This window comes from Rhyacophila brunnea, unplaced genomic scaffold (assembly GCF_057557595.1).
Source record: "Rhyacophila brunnea isolate RB1 unplaced genomic scaffold, BYU_Rbru_1.0 scaffold_5, whole genome shotgun sequence".
Lineage (NCBI taxonomy): Eukaryota > Metazoa > Arthropoda > Insecta > Trichoptera > Rhyacophilidae > Rhyacophila > Rhyacophila brunnea.
The window spans coordinates 32,995,725-33,018,605 of record NW_028233170.1 but is presented as its reverse complement, the minus strand read 5'-3'; the positions used below and the strand labels follow the sequence as shown (position 1 = coordinate 33,018,605).

At 34.6% G+C, this 22,881-nt stretch overlaps 1 protein-coding gene across 1 annotated transcript in view; it reads left to right on the top strand.

The window, feature by feature from the left end:
* Miga (mitoguardin) overlaps positions 1 to 22,881 on the top strand; it is a 325,947-nt gene that overhangs the window by 6,875 nt on the left and 296,191 nt on the right. The window contains exon 3 of the mRNA XM_085955260.1: positions 766 to 945. Within this exon, the coding sequence (XP_085811386.1) occupies positions 766 to 945 (180 nt within the window). The remainder of the gene's footprint in view (positions 1 to 765; positions 946 to 22,881) is intronic.

Here is a 22,881-nt window from a genome sequence, read left to right as displayed (position 1 = left end):
AAAAATATTATATTATTTCGGGGCTTGTCATTAATATTTACGACGACATTATTCAACCAGCGATAAACTGAACACGCAATAAAATTAAACAATGACTTCTCTGTAATTAAATAATTGCTTTTCGCCCGTCGTACGACGACGCCTCAAGCAGCGTAATTTTGGTAGCCGTGTTCAATGAATGGACTTCTTTGTATTTTCATTAAATCGTATCGCCGAGAAGCGAAAAACGGTGACTCATGCGGCAGGCGGCGCGCAAGGCATCGTTAAGTCCAGTGGGCGCTGGCGTATTTGATTACGTTGTATTTTTGATGATTTGCGCGAGCGCCGCACTCGCTGCGTCAATGGGCTTTATGCCTAACGTGTACGTTAGATGCTGACTTTTTGCATTGTTTGATTGATTTCAAAAGACCTAAAGCAATTTTACATACATATATAGGTACATACAAAAACAGCCAAACACTCTGAACCGTAATCATTTAGAATATTTATCTGGAAAACCACAAAAATCGTGTATTTCATATATTTTTTGCAAAACGTCAACGTGAAAGATTTATAGCAGCTATAAAATGCAGTCATGTTTCAATACCTACTTCAACTTACAATACATTAATTTTCTGTGACTATTAATTGTTCTACCACACTCCCTTTAGTATTATCCAAATTATACTATGGTTAATGTGAAGTTACATTAGGTTATAGGTATTCACTTATCTTTGTTCAATCTCCAAATATCTACCATCTTTATATTTTTTGTACATTTCACAGATGTAGTGTCGGTGTCTGGGAGTTCCCGTGCATCTCGCAGTCCTCGTCGTCTGGGCTCATCCATCGCGCTGAGTGAAAGGATGTCGCTGGCGTCGGGGTCTCTCGGAGCCGGAGCTAGTGGACTTGGTGGAATAGCGGCTGACGCTCCTGCTTTGACGCCGCAGCAACTTGGTGCCATGGGTGAGTCTTCCTATTTACCAACGCATCTATTCTATCTGCCGTATATACATAATTAATAAGTGTTATTACTCAATCCTACTCGTATCGTTGTGCTTGTTAATACGATATCGTAGCGGATACTCCCAATTGAAGGAATCTGAACTATATCGATGACTAACCTGTCGTATGTAAAGGACGGTGCATATTAATTCTTCGTGACAACTGACAAGTAAACCGACACATCATAATTAATTCCAATCGCTGCTAGGAATGATTAGCGACGCCTGGTGATGGATGATCGATGATAAACTTACGATGTACTCGTATCTACAAACTTATTACATTCAAATACATTTTTGAATAGTACGACTGACTTGGGACATGTGAAACAGTTGTACATCATCTTTTTATCACCGAATTATAGTACGCGATCCAAGAAATTATAGCATTTCGGCAAAAATTATAGTACGCGTTGTCATCTATTCGTATTATTAAAAGGCTATACTTCAGTTGAGGCATGGTGTAAATCTAAAAAGATCGTGACTAGGCGATGCGCGGGTTGTGCAAATGACGCGTGCCGAACGAAAGATAATTTGTCATAAAAATCCAACATGCGTCCATTTAATGTTATGTTTATTGTTACTAATAATATTAGTATATTCATTGACTTGTTTTCTTTTTTTAGTACATAGTAAAGTTTTTTAGTCATCTTTACACGATTTAAGAATATTTTCATCCGACGCCATGACAAAACAAATCGACGTGCGGACACCTCTTTATCTATCTCCAATTGGCGACTAGTGAGAAATTTCGTCGCACCTACTGTTGAAAATTATTTGCCGTTTCACTGAAGTACGCTCTTAAATTTCGTCGTAGTACGGAACCAATGTTTTTATACATTTTTAACAAGATGGTGTCTGATAATCTAATACAAACGAGTTCTTTTTCTTCTTCTTTCAATATGTCCGCTTCTCAGTTACAACATAACATGGACACCATGTGGTGCCTCCAAGAATCCCTGTCGCTCCGACATATTATTATGCACCCTGTGAATCAGCGCTCAAAATGGAAAATTTTACGAACCGGGACTTTTGATAATTTTCCAAAAATATTGCCATGTTTATTAATTTAATTTGATGAATGTTTTGTAAAATAAGTGTGTTGGTGTGATTTTTGTTATGTAGCCTACCTAGCTCACGCGGTCAAATTATTTTTTACACGAGACTGAGCGATAATCTGAGAAATGGACTCCCGTCCATTTCAAGCCCTGCTGTGAATTGTATCTAGCGGTTTTCCCGAACTCCGGAATCCGGTAGGCTTGCCAGGCCCGCCAGGTTGAAATTCACCCTGAGGCACCCGTAGCTAGTTCACGAGCCAGGTCCAACGTCGCTTCTTCATTCTGAACTGCCTAAGCTCAGTATACGGTTGCTCTGAGCCGTCCTAAACATTCCGCATCGAGTTGAATGTCATTTCAGCCATTCCCATACGGATAGCGATCTCTCTTTGCAAAGTTCCACCCCCCGCGATGTGCACCTCAAAGTATTTAAAGCTGTCAATTGTTTACATTTTCATGAAAATAACAATTAATACTTAATACCTAAGTATTTATTGGTTGTTATACCTATAGAATACAAATATTTTTTAGTAGGTACTTATTAGGGATTGCAATGTCGGTATTTAAAAACCGGTATCCCATTATTTTTCGATACCGAAATACCGGTTTTAAAAATGGACTGTAATTTTTTGTCGTGTTACGCGATGTTTAGTTTACTTCCGCCACCCTTCATCGTCCTTGGTGACCAGCAATGACACATGCTATAACATATTAATATTTTAAAGAGACTTATACATTTATATTATGTATATTTATTTGTATATACTTCTCTTTTTTCCAATTACTTTACGAATACCGGTATTTGTATTACCTAAGACTAAACTAAGATATTTTCTGAAAATGCGTTATCCAAATAAAATCAATCTTTATTTTAGATAACTCTATAAAGGTAAACAACATTGACGAGTTGTTTTTATTATAGTTTTATGGCTTGTCGTTGGAAGGATATCTTTTGAACTTACTAACCGTTGAAAATTGTAATACTTAATAAAAATTAATTATTGATTTGTGAACGCCCTCGTGCAATGTATATTTTACGCATATGGACCGGGCGGGCCTGCCTATAGGTACCTACATTCACAATCGATCACCAAACTTGAACACCAACTATAAGTTGTGCAGACTTGCGTAAAGAAAATGCTGAAATAAGAAATTTTGCTTTTTACCGCGAAAAAGTATTGATTTTCCGGTCAGTTGGTAATTTTAGATAATTACATATTAGCTATATGAAATTGAGCAATTTCCGGAAGTGGATTCGTTTTATAACTTCGCGAAAGCAGTCGTTACGGCTTTCGTGATGTTAGGTGTTTAACGAAATTTTCTTCGCAGGGGATGGGAGACAATGGGGTTGAGTTTTCGCATTGCGTTAGCGGTCTGAGTCGCGGGCCGCGGCTGCTTCGCATAGATTTCCTACTATTATGGCACGTATACAAAACATTATCCGAATTGAATTTAAGGATAATAATAACATATTAATAAAATAAATATAACATTACAAATTTTAAATTACTTATGTAAAAAAGAATAGGTAAATACATACCTACATTACCACCACGAATTAATAGTGTGATAAAAATAACCATAAGAAAAATAACAGGACTTCTACGAAACACCACTTTAAAAGATTTTATCTTTATGCTGTAAATTTATCTTGGGGTTTTCAATTACCGATTTTTATTCTACAAACTACGCGATCGACAGCTCACTGACTACAGGTGTAGACATGCTTTTATATTATAATTAAGGTTATATTATTCTGGCGCAGTATCAGTGACATCCGTGTCTGTAATAATTTCCTATTAACTAAGTAATTATTTCAACATCTTTTACGATTTTATTTTATTTGACAAAAAATACAGTCACTTAATTAGGCGCCTCCTTGTAGGATGAATCGCCACTGGGTACTAAATGCACCATAACTAGTTTTTGACGGATTACTTTTTATCAATATTTATTTCAATTCAATTTAAGTCATGAGACATAAATTAATACCCATTTCAAATTATAAAGGTAGCTGATAACTTACAGTGGTTTCACACGGATGACTCTCGCATCTGATACCCGTGTCATACTTACCTTGTTAAGTTGAAAAAACCCCTCTTCTATTCTATACTATAGAGATGGAGCTTAAATAATATATGAAATTAAAGCAAAACAAAAGAACTTCTGGTCTACTGATTCGGTTAAATACAAATGACTTCGCATAACAGGTTAATTTAAAGAAAACTTCACACTTCTACTATGATATTTGTTTTATCAATTTGCAAGGCCACCCTCGGGTATAAAAACACCTGTGTTTTTTAGATACTTACCCGTCAATGTTAACTACGCAAGCAGCCAAATCCAATACATTGTCCATTATTTTAAAGATGAATAATCAAGTAAAACCCAGAAAAGTGTAAACAAAGCAACATACTTCAAACCACGTAAACGTGATCCGCCATTTTACTTTCGGGACTGCCAACAGAAAAATAAAATAGTCATATTGTTACCAATATAACACACATACAACCGTTCGAATCGAAAACCGAACTGCCTTAAATGTCGTATTCGGAATTCCCCTTATCTATAATTAGTTAATTACTATTACCTATTATGGAGTCCAAATGCTTTGGGTATGACGGATACAGAGTCTACATTGAAACAAATGAAGCCTTTCATACGGAGATACTCGTGATTAGTAAGTATTGTCAACTCAGTATCCATAATACCCGTATCGGATACGTGAATGAATCCTCCGTGTGAAACCGGTCTGACTGGCGAAGGAATTCTTTCAAATTCGCAGCCTTAGAATAATTTCTATGATTTACTCAATATTAGCTTAACGATACCTATGTTAATTTGATCTAAGCACGGAACTGTGTAATGTGTAAATATAATAAAATACTTTCAAATCGTCACTGAATAAATCGTCAACCCGATGGCATTTCAGTTTCTACGATACGTTAAAGATCTATTGTCACGATAAATAGTTATTCATTTGTTTACGTTTGTCTTAACCAAAACACAACTATTCTGCTATTTCCAGTATACAATAATTTGCATACTACCATATCTATATAAATCGTTAATTATTGGGTTTCCTGGCACGAAGTGTAGTATTTTTTGAAATGGGGACATTGATTATCTCCATTTAGCGTGTGGTTCTATAGTTTTAGTTGAAAACAAAGGAGGGGCGACGAGCGAGAGAAAACGATGCAATATTATTGATGTAAGTACAGACGTTACAATAATCAGAATATTATCAGCTCTGCCTAATTCGTACGCAATAGAAGACATCGCGTCTGTGCACGTTCAAGATTAAATTGTTCCACTATAGTACCTATCCATATACCTGGAATAACCGTAAGGCTGAAGGAACTATATACCTACAGCCCAGGACTCGGAAGAAAAATTAATTAATTGCTGAAATGTTTTTCCCAGATTGAATTAAAACACCAACACCATTGATCATATTATTGTTCACATCTTCTAACCTTAACTCAGTTAGTACTAACACCGCGACTGGCGCGTTTGGAGTACTTGGCTATTAGATATAATTACAGCTCCACTGAACTGTTCCCGGTAGCAGATGACAAAGTTAAGATCGCCTTGATGGTGGCCGAGTTCCGCTAGGGGATGGCACAATAAGAAGAAGATATTTATAGAAAAATAATTCGGAAGTAGCGATGCCAACAAGTTTTTTTTGGCAGGATCTAGCCTTTTAGAGTAATTTCTGGTGAAAACTTTCACCGGAAGACCTAAAAAGTTGTCAATTTTGATTATGGACGGAATTTATTCCTAAAAAGATCTCGACTTTCATTTTGAACCGAATTTCTTAAATTCTACGTAGGTAAAAAATCTATAAACTTCAAGTCTGGATGACAAAAAAATGAAAGAAATTCTCATGAAATAATAAACAAATCTCGAATTCTCAAGAACGAAATATTCTTGAATACAACATTTTTTAAATCTCGAGAATCGAAAAAGCCGAGAAATCACAAGCTCTATTGAAGATTGACAAAATTTCTTGTCAGAAATTAATGAATCGATCAGTAATACAACGTAATATCTTAGTAAGTAGAGGCCACGATGGCCGCGCGGCTTAAGCGTCGTCCTATGACATCGTGGGTCCCACGTTCGTATCCTGTGTCTTGCAAATTCACATTTTGTTTTTTCAATCTGTGTTTAAGTCAGAATATAATAAGTTGAGCAAGTGGCTAATATCCATTTCTCGTAAAAGACAGAAATCTGTTAATTCACCCTACTCTGTGTGCCCATATTATGATCTTCTTAGGATCGAACATGATATAAAAAAGTAGATGTAGGTACATGCCTGATATTCAGTTTTAAAATTTGGTTTTATGGTAATGCATGCTAAGTATAATTAGGGAATAATAAAATAATCGTAATTCCTTTAATAGTAAAAATATATACTTACGTAATATCATATTGGTTATGTATAGTTTGTTGATATCGGACTTAAAATTTAGCTTCTCTTCTGGTTATTTTATTGCCTTAAAACTCTATTCGTAGTTCGTACATAATAGTATTGAAGGATTAGGTTAATACTTGTACGGATTTGTACAGCTAAATGCATTCATTCATACGGATATAAACGTACATATTTCAACTGTATTTCTCGATGGCACGGTGACATTCGGAAAGGAAAACCTGTGGCGAACCATTATGCGGATGAAAGACTCGTTTAACGTGGGAAAAGAATTTGACCTAGACAGGGTGCGAGTAATAACTTTTCCTTTGAATAAGGTTACTTGTGTCAGTCTCTTTTTACTGACCATATATATTTATTAATTTCACTTGTTCTCGTTATGAAGATACCTTTTAGGGCGATCGTAAATACGGTATGAGAGGAAATATCGGATATAAACGTCACGTACCTGTAAAATCATCGGGACAATTCTTAAATTTGTCCAAATCAACTGGTAGACAATTCGGTAGCGCACAAATCGAAGTGAAGATGTTAAAATATCAACAAAGTGTCGGTTAAAAAGTGTGAAATTAGTGCGCATTCACTACCTCAAACATGACAATAAAATAAATACTTACCTATATATTTCCACTATGTTCAACATTTATTCTATAAAGTATTCCTGATAAGCCTATTGTACCTTTTTAAATATTACTTAATTTTCATCATATACATGTATACATATCGATGGCTCAGTTTCATAGTGGTACAACTTGGAATTAGTAGTTTTGGTTAATGGCTTATCAAAGTTTTGACTCACCTACCTATACTGACTTATAGAAAAGTGACAAAAACTTCGGCCCTACGAGGACAGCTAGTAATTTTGTGGAACTGAAGAGGAGCGATATACGAATATAATGGCTAACATAACGCAAAACTTGAAATATTTGGCTTATCGAAGGTACTATGGAACTGAGCCATTGATATACTATTAATATTTTTATTTTCTTGGACCTTTGTTCGCATTCGAAGTTGTTATCACCGCATAGTAAATGGAGCATATTTATATGATGCATGCATTGTTCTCGGCAATCTTTATTATAAAGTGCCATTGGCTTATTGGCTATAGTTAACACCTAAATTGTTTACAAATACTCAGAAATTAATTCTGCGTCCATAGCTGTAAAGTAAAATAATATTGCATTACGTACGTCATACAAACTAACATAAAATAAAATACTCGTAACCTATGAAGGAAATTGGGGCAGCCAACTAGGACAAGACATGGGGCGCCGAATTTCGCTGTCTTACACTAAAGTACATCGTCAAACCAATAGCTAAAGCGTCAATTACATTGAGCTTCTTTACGAGCTGTTTGTTAGCGAATTTAAAAGCGGGCGATTCAGCTACTGCGATTTGATGATTACACACAAAACTTTCCATTCGCTGAGAAGCCACAAGCCAGCGACTATTTTGACAGAACGTAGTTCGTTTTTTTACCGGGAGGTTGCTACTGCGCAGACGCAGTAGGCCCACACGTCGGCGTGTAGCGTGTAAAGTTGACCGGCTTTCAACTTTTCTCGGTAGAGTATTTACAACCTGCTTGTTAGCTTGTTCGATGATTACACTGGGCGACTTTACAGGCAGATTATAAATTCGCCAACAAACAGCTCGTAAAGAAGCTCAATGTAATTGACGCTTAAGCTTGATAATGATCATGATCACAAAATAACTACAGACTATAACTATTATTTCTTTATAATTATAACTCATCAATTCTCAGTCATCATCAACATTTTTGTAATAAGAGTCATTTAAAAAAAAAACTAAATCAATTTTTACGCTCTATGACGAATCATTATAATATTAACATCCATATCGTGGAGATATATTAGAATTTTTTTAATTATAATAGATACGTTGACAGCTATTGCTTCGAAATAATTTCTCCACGTGGCCATAGTCCAATCCTTACACATATATCACCATGATCATTTCTGGCACTGCAACCATTGTCGGACCTTTGCTTCCACTATTTTTTTCCTATCCTGGACGATGCAGCGCCGACGGTTTTCAGTTGCTTTAAAAGACCATCCGCAAATCCCCCGTGGCGCAGTTCGCAGGAATTGGACTGACTAATCGTTTCTCTCTCATATTAACGCCCAATTTGCAGTTGTGAATAAACTTAATTATGTTCTTAGATTTGTTCTAGGTTAAAATAATGATAACGACATAATTTTCTATAGCCTCGTCATGATTCCGATATTAATATTGATGATCACTATTTTTGAAGATGTGTCGGAGTGTGTTGCGATCGGTCACTGTAAAAAAACCGCAGAAATATACATATTAGATATATTTTTTAGTTAATTATTAGGACTTGAACTCGCATCCATCGCATTCTGGATGGTGTGGTTCAATGGTGCACCCAGGGGGGGGGGGCAAGGGGCCCTGGCACCCCCCAAACATGAAAATTATCAGAATGATTTTAAACATTGAAATTGAAAGCCAATAAACTATACCTTTAGGCTTAGACAAATAAAAACACGGCTAAAAAATGATTTGTAAATTATTACAAATTCTCCAGCACCCTTTTTAGAAAAAATTCTTAGATTTTAATTTCTAACACAAATATTTCGAAACCCAATCCCTAATGTAACTGTCAAAAAATTCTCGGTGTCCACCCAAATTCCGGAGTGGTGTAGGTCATGGCTGGGGAGGGCTGAAAGGGCTATAGCCTGGGGGCCCGGGCTGTGGGGGGCCCATCGTGTCGGGTTGACCAGATAAGTGAGATAAACACACATCATAAATTATTTAATAGTAAAAAAAGTCGCCTGCGGCGCTATTTCACTTCATGGCCATGAACGTTTTATATTTTTTGATTATTATGTGTCGATACTCGACAGCTCCATTATTAAAGTAGATGTGTTAAAAATCGCCAATAATTCACTGTATAAGTACCCTTAATTTGAACTAAAACACAATTTGAAAAACGTTAATGTAGTGTTTCACACTGCCTTTAATCTTAGCGGTAGGTAAGGGGCCCACCAAATATCCTAGCCTGAGGGCCCGTTTCAGGATGTGGGGACCATGGTGTAGGTACACCGGGTGCAATAGACAAAAGACCGATAAACGATAAATTAGGCTGTGAAGAAAAAAAAGAGCCTATTGGACTAATTAACATTCTCCTCCTTGGCCCCCCCCAATATTAAATCCTGGGTGCGCCACTGGTGTGGTTTATCGAATTGAACAATCGATGTCTAGATTTCCTAATACTATGTAGGTAACTGCGGTGTTATCGAATTACGTTAATATCGGCGACCATGTTTTATTATATTGAATCAAAGTAGGTACATATTATTAACTTTCATTCATAGACGGCGTCAGTATCTCTCCAAATTTTTGTTTCGCAATGCACTTGCTGATAAATTAATCAAAAGATTTTTTATATCAAATGAATAATACACTGTAGCTACCGTAAATCTATCTAAAAATTCCGTAAAATTATACGCATGCAGTTGGACGTATTACAGTTCACCGTGAGATGTTGTATCTGAAATGGATGGCCGAATAATATTGAGAAAATTCATGTCTAAATAAAACACTAAAAAAAAATTAGTAAATTAGAAATACAATCATATTATCATATATTATATGATTATGTATACAATATTCTGATAGGTGCTCGCAAGTATTTGTTCCTATAAAATAGCTGATAATAATGACCACATTACTATTATATAGTTGATACCTACCAATCAATCTCAAATTAATGTTCTTATTGAATCTAATAAAATTGGAATATTATTGTCACAACGCAACAACGTTACAACGAGTCATTTTTTCCGCCGGTAAGACAGCTCACGGTGAACTGTGATACAAGAATATATATGTATATTACATATATATTTTTACTAAAACTTTACCTTTACGTATGTCAGGGGTCGGCAAACTTTTGGACCAAAGGAGCCAATTATGAGTGGCACAACGGTTAAAAAAACATCGAGAGCCATACCTACATATATTTTTAAAAATATGATTTATTTAAATGAATTAATTCATTTTATAATTGTTTATTTATTAAGTGAAGAAGATTTCCCGAATATAACTAACGTAAATATATGTTTTTATTGCTGAAATATCAAATGGAGAAAAATTTAATTCGTTGACTTTTGCAATGGGCGGATTTAAAACGACACAATCATGCCTTTTTGCATCAACCATCACGGAGGAAAAAGTAGTTTCGCTAATGTCATTATAGGTATATAATATAATAAGTGTACAAATCAATGTTAAAAAATGAAAATTGTGAAATTTTGCAAAAGTTTTTGTAGAAATTGTAAATTGGGAATTTGGCAAAGAGCCGCACGCCAATACCCAAAGAACCGCATGTGGCTCGCGAGCCGCGGTTTGCCGACCCCTGACCTAAGTAAAAGAGAGATCCAGAAACTTAGAGTAGCTCAACGCGGTATGGAGAGGTGTATGCTGGGCATAACGCGAAAGGACATAAAGAGGAATGAGTGTATAAGGAAGCAGACAAGGGTTTGCGATGTAATAGAGTTTATTATAAGCCTTAAATGGAGATGGGCTGGACACATAGTTCGAAGAAGAGACAATCGTTGGACAAATCTAGTCATCCAGTGGTATCCAAGAAGTACAAAACGTCCGCAAGATAGACCTAGATGCTGCTGGATCGATGAAATGATAAAGTTCTGCGGAAGTACGTGGCAACGCAATACACAGGACCGAGAGAAGTGGAAGCAGCTTGACGAGGCCTTCATCCAGCGGTGGATAGATTCAGGCTGATGATGATGATGATATGTTTTTTACTATATTATATTATTGTATGTAGGTATATAATATTATTCTATATATTACCTATGTCTTTGCGTATTGATTAGATTTATTACAGCGCTAAATGGCAACAAACTGTTGAATAATAGTTTGCCTACGTAATACGCGCTGAGTGATATATTCGCGATCGTGTTCCTGCATCATTATTCCACGTCGCGGAGACCTGACGATGGACGGCATTGTTTACGAGAGGAGTAGATTGCACCTTACGTCCAGGGCCCAATCGGGCCGGCAGATTATAGGGCCGGTGGTTTGCAAACAAAACAGTCCCTAACCATAAAGGTAATTGACAGGAATCAGGATGGAGCATTATTTATTTAAGTCATTGGTTCACAACCTGGATGGCTGCGAGAAGTATGAAAAATAAGGAAAGTGTGTAGGTATCTAGTGATATTCACTATACTGGCGACCCTTCGGTGATTAGGCTAGAATCGACGTTGGGAAGCCTTATATTTATTGCAACGTTTTTCTTAGCTCGTATTCTTATTTGTCCGGTGGTTGTTTGTCCGATGGTTCTTTGTCCGGTACAAATCTTGCAATCGATTTTTAACTAACTTCCCGACTAGCTAGACATTTGAAACGTTTAGAATATATCAGAACACGATGTCAATGCATTTTTTTTAAATACTTTTAGCCATCTTTAAGTAGAATTGAATTCATTTTCAGTTAATTCTGTTTTGTATGAAAAGTTATTTCGACACCATTATTGGTTGCTAGGGGTCTGGGGTCCTAGCAACTAAATTATAAATATATACGTGCGTTACTATGGAAATCAATATGACATGTCAAAATGATATTTCAGTATTATTTTTTTTGATCGTTTATTAGCAGTTTGTTTAAATTTAGTACATTTAGTTTCTGTACAAATCTAACTATCTTTATGAATTATTATTGTTAAATATAACCAAATATTCTGCCAGTGAGCTATTTTAGTGAAGGTACACACGGCACCTCCGCCACAAGGGTGAAAGGGCGATGATGAGGATATCATCACTAACAGCTTACCTGAGAAATTTACATTTCGAATTATTAATACCGCTGTAATGGGCTGGATTATAATAATTATTAAGTAGGTACTGTTAACATTTTTTACTCAATTTATTTTTTGCATTTTATGCCGTTACATATTGTGAATTGTACGTATGCAGTTCGCCGTATCGCAGTTCACCGCGAACTGTAGTGATGGAAAGAGATGGCCGTACAGCATTAAGATCGTGTTATTATTCATATCAACAAATTAACAGATTATAATTACTTGTAGAAATAATACATCAATATGTTGAACAAGTGTAAACACTAATAAAGTTTTGAAAAAAAGTAAAAAATTATACCGCGTCTTCTGGTTGTTATTATATTATGGTGTGGAATGAAAACCAAATATTATTGTGTTTTATTTTAATTTATATAATGTTTTCCTACGAATACTTGATAGTTAAAGTACACCATATATTATTATCACTAGGCTTGGGATTTTTAGGTTCTAAAAAATGAATAATAGGTACCTAAAATATGTAGATATAATTGGAAAATATGTGCTAAAAAACAAAAAAAAGTTGCTAAAAATTTAAATAAGTACCTATTACAATAAATCATATATATTTCAACAGTTTAATTTATTATTTATTCACACAAACAGAAAACGCTTTATGGCTTCATTACAATAAATAATAAATAACATAATGCTTCAAATTTTCGAAAGTGAATCAATCTTTGACGATTTGATCTTAGCAAATTTTTATACACGGAAAATCTTCTTTCCACTTCTACAGATGTTATTATTGCGTATGTAAATGAAACTATTTCTGAAAAAATTGAAACTTCTGAGGCATCTGATGGATTTTCCAAAACAGCTTTAATATTCTGCAGCATTTGAAGTCGAGTATTTTTATTTAAAACACTATTTAATTGGTTTTGGAACATTGAAATTCTGTGTTTATGTGAAAATATGTGCTTAAAAATATTTAAAAATAGGTGCTAACAAATAGGGCTTAAATGTTTCAAAATTGTCTGAAACAGATAGATATTTTTGATATTCGGTTGTGGGGCCGCTCAAAAAAAATATTTAAATACCTAAGAATCCTAAGCCTAATTATCACCAATCATTTATACAAAATATTTTGTTTAAGGTTTTATATCATACGTACAACTTACTTCACAGTGAAATACTCTATGGACAACGCGATCTCAATGCTATACGGCCTGCTATTTCCGGTACAACAGCACAGTGAACTGCATGTGAGTCGCTTTGAGTCATAACCTACATTCTCCAAAAATCAAGTTTTGAATAAATCGCAAAACAATCAATAGATCACCATTTTTCGTAATCTTTTTTCGCACATCAAAACTCGTCTGTCTGCAACGTGTCGAATACGTCGATGTGCCGTCATCGTTATTCACAAAACAATCGTTGCCAAATGGAGCTCCGCACATTGGTGGAATGCTACTTTTTAGTTTGAAAAACAAAACAACATATCGCATACGTATCGGGCTGTGAGTTGAAGCCGCCAGAACGCATACGCACACCTACGAATTGGACATTCCTATACCGGCTCGCCGATCGCCGATCGCCGCATCCCAGAGTGATTTTTGGAAATGTATTTTACATACTTAATTAAAAGTGATTTTTTAATTGAAACTATTTTTTATAATTATATTGATGCATGTAGAATCACTTCGCATTATGAACTAAAATGAGAAAATTGAAAAATGTGAGTTATGACTCCAGGCAACTCAATATATTATGTACAATTTGCGACGCTCAACGATATTATTATTATTAGGATATAAAATTATAAACGCTAGGATTTCTTCCAGACTGAACTGCCAATCCACTCCTGTTGTCAGACGTCCACCTGATTAACTGCAGTAGCAGTAAATAAATGGTGATCAGATCATCAGCATGTTGGCGGGATGACCTTTACATCAGGTTGCCGTCCGGTTATCATGTTCATTGAGTAATTTATGCACTGGGCGAATCTATTTTTATTCTGTCATATTTTGTAATCACTTACCTATGTTAAGTTCTGTTTTATGAACGGCAACGGCTGTAGGCTTGATACCAACAGCCTAAAATACCATCCAATAATATCGCCCGCGATGCTGCAGTGACGTCCTCCCTAAGCAAAGTGCCGCCCTTAAGCACTTTTAGAATACCGTCCCCTTTCATTTTTAGTTTTAAATTAACTGAAAATTCGTTAGACACTACTTGCTTACCTATTTTATTATCTGTTTTTGGATATCTTAAAAAGACAAATTTACTAGGCACCTATAGTTACCTACCAAATCTTTTAATTGATATACACACCATTCACTATGAATTAGAAAATTTCCACGAAACCTACTCTGAAAAGTGAGTGTTTTAGGTACATGGATATCTATGGCGATGACAGGCTTGGAGGCACCATTGTGAAAAATTATCCTGTAATAATCCGCTATTACAATGTGTATTACAATGGCTATTACAATTTTTTAAACTAAAATGTCGATACTTCCTGATAAAGCGACCGCATCTTCTGCTTCATTGAAAAGTATCAATCTCATCTATTTGTATTCGTACTTTCATTCGCCGCCCTTAATGTGCCGCCCCTATGCAACACATGACCTGCCTACCTCCACGGGACGTCAATGTCGTAGTGTTTGGACCCAGAGCATGATTGACGTAACCAATAGGTTGAGCAAGTGACATTCATTTCTCGTAAAAACAAAAATGTGTTAAGGGGGTACATGCTCAGCGTAGGTCAAAATGTAGCTTTTATTCTATTTTCAAACCATGACCGTTTAAAAAAAAAGATTTTTTTTTTGGTTAGGTACATGTTCAAACACGCGTGTTAACATGTTCTTACTCCCTACTTCAGTTTTAGTTTGTCAATTTATGGCTACGGCCGTATGTTGTAGCTTAACTACTGGGGAATGCCAAAAGAAATGGCGTATTTCAAAAAAAAACACTACCTTATTCTTAGGTCAATAATTATTATAAAGCAATCATTATTCGTAGGATGTTTATCACACTTGAATGGTCAAAGACATAGCTTATAATTAGTATCTTTAGAATTATCTTCAAATGTGTTAATCTTGCCCATTTTTTGAATAATAAAATGCCTAATTCTTGTCAAAATTGGGATCACAGAGATTATCAATATAATTTTTTATCGTAAATATTTCACTATAATATTGGCGACATAAATTATACTGATGGTTTTATAAATGCGTTTAAAAATTAATAAATGTAAACAATCTTAATACCACTGCACATTTATGTACTGAAATATGACTATATTCTAAAACATTAGAGCGAGAGGTTCAATAGAATACTATTTTATGTAATAAAAATACTTTATGCAGTGATCAAATGTTTAAAATAAATATAAAAGATAATAAGGCTTCAAAATTATATAAATAGATTATCTACAACGTTTAAGGAATGTCCAGGATTATGCTTTGAAAATAGAATAAAAGCTCCATTTTGACCCACGCTGAGCACGTCCTCCCTTAATGCAAACTTTGCTCTGTGGAGGATCATAATATTATTATCCTCTTAGGATCGCACATGGTGATTAACTTAACTTAACTTGGTCAGAATACAACCTTAATTATAATTATAGTACTCGTACCTACATAGATAAATAGATTGCAATGTAAATTACTGTGCTGTTACTAAGAATATCTTATTTATAATGCATCTAACTTTGAGAATGTCATATACCTATATTATTATTATAATGTAATATATTATATCGATAACATTTTATCTATTTTAATTAACTATAATGTTCTACCGTGAGTAATATACTTTCATTTACATGCAGCATTTTATAATTGGATTAACATTTTAAATATAATTACCGTATTTTCCGGTAAATCAACCACTTTCGATAAAATCTGCCTGAAAACGTCTTAAGATCCAGCGGTGGCATTCGTAAAAATGCGTATCGATCCACGTACATTTATTCCGCCTTCGATCGTCGCGATATGATTTAAGATATATGTCATTATTTTTATTTCATATGTCGTACTGAGACCGCTTTTTGTCGTTTTTCTATCGGAATCTTGTTCCAGTTTCAGGTTGTCTGGCTACACCTGCTGGGAACCTTCGATGAATTCACACACAAGCGGATCGGGTATATCTAGTGACACTAGTACACCTAGTGACATCTAGTGACAGTATTTAATTAAATTTTGAAACAATATAATTAGTGATTTCAACTGATCGCATAATAAATTCATATTACATGTAGGTATTTATACTTAAACGGCTACTGCTGAAAACAAAACTTAAATCTTTTATTCATGATTGTGACGTGCTGTGGAAAAAAAGTGTTGAAATTCATAAAATAGCACGTACACAGAACAGATAATAAATAGATTTCCGATAGGCTAATACCAATGGAGTAAATTTTGACGCAGGATTTTGAATGTGTGAGTGTCCTAAGAAATTGAACCAGGCATTATAGACGTGCAATAGTGAGTGTAATACATCAATATTAAATGAGCATCAATACATAAACCGAGAGCAGTTGTCAGTATTCGACGTATGACGTATTCTTGACACGTGTTTAAATTTATCCCGTATTCTTCCTTACTCGAGATCGGTTTCCTGCTTCTCCGTACACGTTAGGTATTTCAGTTCCCATTATTTCTGAGTTCCTTGAGCACGTATGATACGTCTTCAGATCAAGCAACGTTTCCGCAAAATTGATGAATATTTTGTTTTATTATGTATTCTTATTATGAATACAATGCATTTCCACCATGAATTATTATTGACAACACCATACAATAAATGTATTATTATGTTTAGCATAGTATTATTTATATATATTTATATGTAAGTAGAGGAAGGATAAATTCTTCTGGCATTGTGGCCACGACGAAATCACTTTTCAATGGTGATAGTGTCATTTTTGAAAGTAACGATAATGAGTCGCCTGCACTGCCAGAATAATCTACTTCTACCTACACGTATCACCAATATTTTTCTTAAAAGTGTTGCATTTCTATGCGAATAGTGCTATGAACACATAATCATCACACCACGTGAGCTCACATGCTAGAACCACCAGAATATTCAATAATAAAAACTGACAACATACAAAAACATTATGTCAATTACCTGTCATTTAGTAGCTCCCTTACAAACTACCAAAAACAAAGATTCCTGAGAGCACAAGACTCGAGTAAATTTTCAGAAATAAACGTTCTATGAAGTGTGGCATGATACGCGTGAGGTGGCAATACATTGTAACAGATTTTGCTAACTGACATTATTCGTTTTCAGCTCAAAATATGCTACTGGATGGGTCACCTGCCTGAAAACGTTTTAATTACAAAGTCAAATTATTTAACAGAATAGGAGTGAGGACCTGATCGACGGATCCTCTTCTAGAAGAGAAGTGCGATATGACACCGAGTCGCAGTCAAAGCCTCGGTAAAATCACAAAAAAAAAGAAAGTAAAATAACATTGCACATGTTTTTCCCATGGCGCCTGCTTATAAAGAGCTCATGTGCGCTCACGTGACATGATCGTAATGTGTTTCTAACATTGATTACCATATACACTAACTGTTAGCTTATAGATTTGTAGATAGTACCAATATGATATAATAATATATTAAATTTCATTTGTTGTTAAATGTTTAATGATTACCTACCTACTTACTTTCTTTTAATGACTATATTTCTTTTTTAAAATAATTGTTAAAGTACCTACCTAACTAACATTACGTTTGTGAATGATACTCAATTTATAAATGGTAAACACATGTGATGAGGAATACATCCACCGATGTGTGTAGCCGTGATGAGGTGGAGATGTGGCATACATTTCTGGTTAATACTCAACAGGATCACAAAATGAAAATTTCAATACTGTTGCTGTATTTAATTAGTCGATTTAATTTTCTTATCTCAGATGGGATTATTTATATGCCCTGAATACTGTCAAAATCTCGATCACTTATATAACATAACTCACTCTGCTTCGTGGTAAATCTCTCTTGTCTTTGTCCGTAACGTTATAAAGATGTGTCCCATAAAATAGACCAGTTTTTATCGACATATTAATTAATATAGGTGAGCATGATATTTAATGGGTACCGACCTTTAATTACAGCGACCATACGTCCCAAAAAAATAATATTCAACTTTTATTTTTCTATTAAGTATTTATTATGTTTTGATATACGGGTGGTCCGCTAATTTTTTAAATTTTGTCCAAATACATTTCTAAAAATTACATTAAAATTTTCTAAACCCCTTGCACCCGAAAGTGTTTTTGTATTACGTTTCTCCTATATTAATACATTAGACGCTGACGCGCCCAGCGTGCTGTTAGCATGCTATTTAAATGTGGTACTTAATTAAAAAGTAATTATTTAGTCAGCAGTCAATGTCCGCAGATGTAAAAAGATTAAGAAACAATGGTATAAACCAGGCATGTCCAATGCGTCGATTGCGGTGATGGATTTTGGTCGATCGCACCATAGATCCCAATAAGGAAGGGGAATCATTAAGGCTGTACCTCAGCTGGGTCACGGTCTAAAAAGATCGTGATAGGCGATCCGCGGATTGTGTAAATGACGCGTGCCGAACGAAATATAATTTGTCATAAAACTTAAACATGCGTCCATTTAATGTTCTGTTTATTGTTCTATTAGTAACAATAATAATATATTCATTGACATGTTTTCTTTTTCAAGTAAATGGGTAACGTTTTTTAGTCATCTTTACACGATTTAAGAATTAATACCCCCGTCGACATCACGAAACAAATTGACGTGTTCACAGCTCGACTTTCGCTCTTCGATTGTCAGCGAGTCCAAAATTTCGTCGCACCTATAGTTGAAAATTATGTGCCGTTTCACTGAAGTATAGAGGAAGGGTGCCTATTATGAGATACTTTTTTTTGAGACATTCTCAAATCTAAAATAAACGCATTGCAGGGTATCTATTATTATAAATACATCAAACATACTGTTTACTAATAAATTTGTAGTCATGAGATTTTTCTTTCAGCCAGTTTATTTTAGATTCACATTTTAGTGAAAAATGTCAAATAAGCTGTTCTCCAAAAAGTGTTCCTAATTTGAGATAGTCACTGTTCCTAATATGAGACTATCTCATATTGGGAACATTATGAAAAAAAAAACAATAGCTGTAATTGATATGAATAATTATATATTTGTTTACATTTCACATGGTCTCATTTAATCCATATCCACCTTTTTTTCAAATATTATCATAACAAAATACACAAATAAAAACATCTCCTGCTGTTAAATTACCACAATCTTCGTGACTCCATTTCAAACACCTGCGTCCATTTTTCTACTCTTGTATCTTCCATAAAATTCCAACTACAGTAAATAAATACACATCGCATTATTTTCTTCATCGTCGCCATCAGCACTATCATCTTTTCTCCACCTTCGCTTGACGACGACTCAGATTCCTCCTTCTTCTTTCTTTTAATTTATATCTAATTTTTCTTTCCCATCGCTTTGTCCATTCTAGTTTTTTTTTTCCCTCAGCCGTCTTTTCTTTTTGTATTTTGATTTGGTTCGCTTACTGGGTCTCGATCATCTTTGACATAACGCTTCAGTGTGCCTTTTGGTACTCCAAACTGTTTGGCAGCTTTCAGATAGCCCATTTCTTTCTTGCAAACGGCATTCATAGCTTGAAACATAGACCCGGGGTCCCAGCTTTTCTTTTTTGACGGAGGCATCTATGGACAATATAATATAAAACATACACACGTTATAAACGTTGATATGGTTTCAAAGTAAAATGTGCCTAATATGAGATATCTCATATTGGGCACACTCAAGTATCTCATTTTAGGCACATTCAAAATTTGACATAATAAAATTAACTATTCTTCTTCTAGAGTCGATAATGATACAGAAGATACTCAAATATAAATTAAACTACCAAACTACGTGTTTAATTAAGAAATAAACATTGTACGATACCTTAGAGATGTTCTACGATCATCAAAAGTAGCATGCGGCAAAATTTCTTGGACGGGTGATCGACGAAAACACACATACATCACCAAAGACAGGCGCTGCACCCTGCGCACCGACAGTCGTTTGGAGCTATTACTCCTCGCTACCGTGTGACACCATCACCATATTTTATTATCGTCCGGTTGCTGAGTTATTGCTATATCTCATATTAGGCACCTATCTCATAATAGGCACCCTTCCTCTATATATATCTATGAAGCCTGTTTATTTTAACCGTCTTACATGAAAGTCATTTTCAAATTAACAATAAGAAAGTCCGCGTGACGTTACCTTGTATTGTATCCGTACGCTCACGGCCTGCCACAGAAGTGATAGAAAGATAAAACATATGAATGACCGATGCGTAGTTTTTCCTTACCGTCGCTTTTCACAGTAGCTTTTCACAGTAGGGGATTTAACGACGAATGGGAAATTTAGTATTTCTTTGTGATGGTAAGACAGTGTTCTGTCCACAGCCAAATATACATTTTTTTAAGTTAAAGAATGGCTATGGTAAAGTGTGGTAAAGTAGTTCACTGCCAGTTTTGATACTAGTTGTAAATTACAGCCTTCTTTAGTTGGACATGCCTACTATAGACTTTAAAAGGAATTCTGTATTTAGCGAGTTCATCATGCATCATCATGACTACACGGTGGAGCAGATAACCTTTCTGTTAAATTATCGTTATTCTGAAAGGTTCATAGTAACCCTTGGAATCTGATCAATTTTTGAAACCATGGTTATATATTGAACGTATGTTTTTCGCTGGCTGGGCTGCAGGAATATATTTCTTAAAGCTCATAAGTTATTAAAGAGTAATTAGAATTAAAAAATAAATGGTTGTAGGTACATTACCAAAAAGTACAACCAAGGCCAAAACCATGGAACGGATTAGTTTATTTTTATGTTCAAATGAAATACATTTCAGTTTTATAGATCAGTTATGCGGTTTAGGATTTAAGTATTCATATCAACATGATATCGGATCGTGTTTTGCAAAATTTTAATTGTAGGTAATTAGCGATTATGACCCTCTACGGTCATTCTTCTTGTTTGGTACAAAGACGCTGCGTTCCCAGGTGCAATTATTGCAATACGGGTAATTTTCTAGTGCATATTATATACGTGCGTAGTGAATATCAAGAAAATCGAGCGATGTTATGGGTAATATGCGAATTTATAACATTTGCAAGTATTGTATTAAGTTTTCCATTTTTATACCCTATTTTTGTCGATAGTATATTGTGCGTAACTAAATATTTTAAATTCACATAACATCTTTTTATACTTGCCGTAAAATAATGACGTGTTTTAACACTCCCATAACTGTCATGTCACCTTAGGTTTCCCAGCCCAGTAAACTGCAAATATTGCAGTTAATATGCACTTTGTCATCTTCATATTTAGAGTATTCCTAGAATCATCAATATTAAATATAATTAAAACGTTTTGTTGTTTTTATTTAATAAAACGATTTTTTTTGTAGTACTTATTCCACCTTTAATCAATAGATTAGAGGGACATTTTCAAGACAGGGCCTCTGAGGCGGACGAAACCGGTCCTAATCTATTGATTAAAAGTGGAATAAGTACTACAAAAAAATTGCGTTTTATTAAATAAAAACAACAATACAATGCAGTTCCATCATGAATTGACAGTTAACAAAATAAAAGAAAATAATTAAAATGTTATTGTTTTTTTTTTAAATCTATAGTATTTCCAGTAAAATACATATTATACTGGATAGATATCCGTCATATTTCATTTACCTATCATAAATTAACAATGTAAATTGCATACAGATTGTCGCATGCCATTACGAACAAAAGAGATAGAGAGAGTCTTCAAAACCACATTCAGAACGATTCGGTTGTAATTTGTTTACTTTAATATATTGATGGATTAGAAACCCGAAACATCCATTAATAACGTTTACTCAATAATTACATAATAAATAGTTATTTCAATACTATTAACATTCGTTTTATTGCGGTGACTTTGGCGTCTAAAAATGGCGACCAGGCTGCTATCGGCGGTAGTTTATCATATGTATGTATTGAGGCAGTTAATTATTACAATAAGTTAACCGTCTAAATTAAACTGTCAAAAAGTGCTATTTTTTAACAGCCCCTCTTTTGGCTGTGTTAACTTTTAGCAAGATAGACAGTTTACACGTCTAATTTATTGTAACAATTATAATACATCAATACATAAATAATATGATAAACTACCGTCGATAGCCGACTTGTGAATAGAGTAGACCCACAGAAACATGATTATCGTTAACTCGTAGGTATACTATTTTCATAACATTGGTGTATTGGCATACCTATCCTACCTACATACATAAAATGAACACATACACAATACGTACTGTATAAACTTGTATTAGGAATAATATTATAAACGGACATTTTGCATTGAAATGCATACAGCGTATAGCACGATACAAAATAGATTCAAATTTGGAACATTCCATCTACTTATGTTTAATGTCAACCAACTTGCAACAATCTGAAGATTACATAATGAAGTTATCAATCCACTATTATGGTGCAGTAATAAACTATCGGT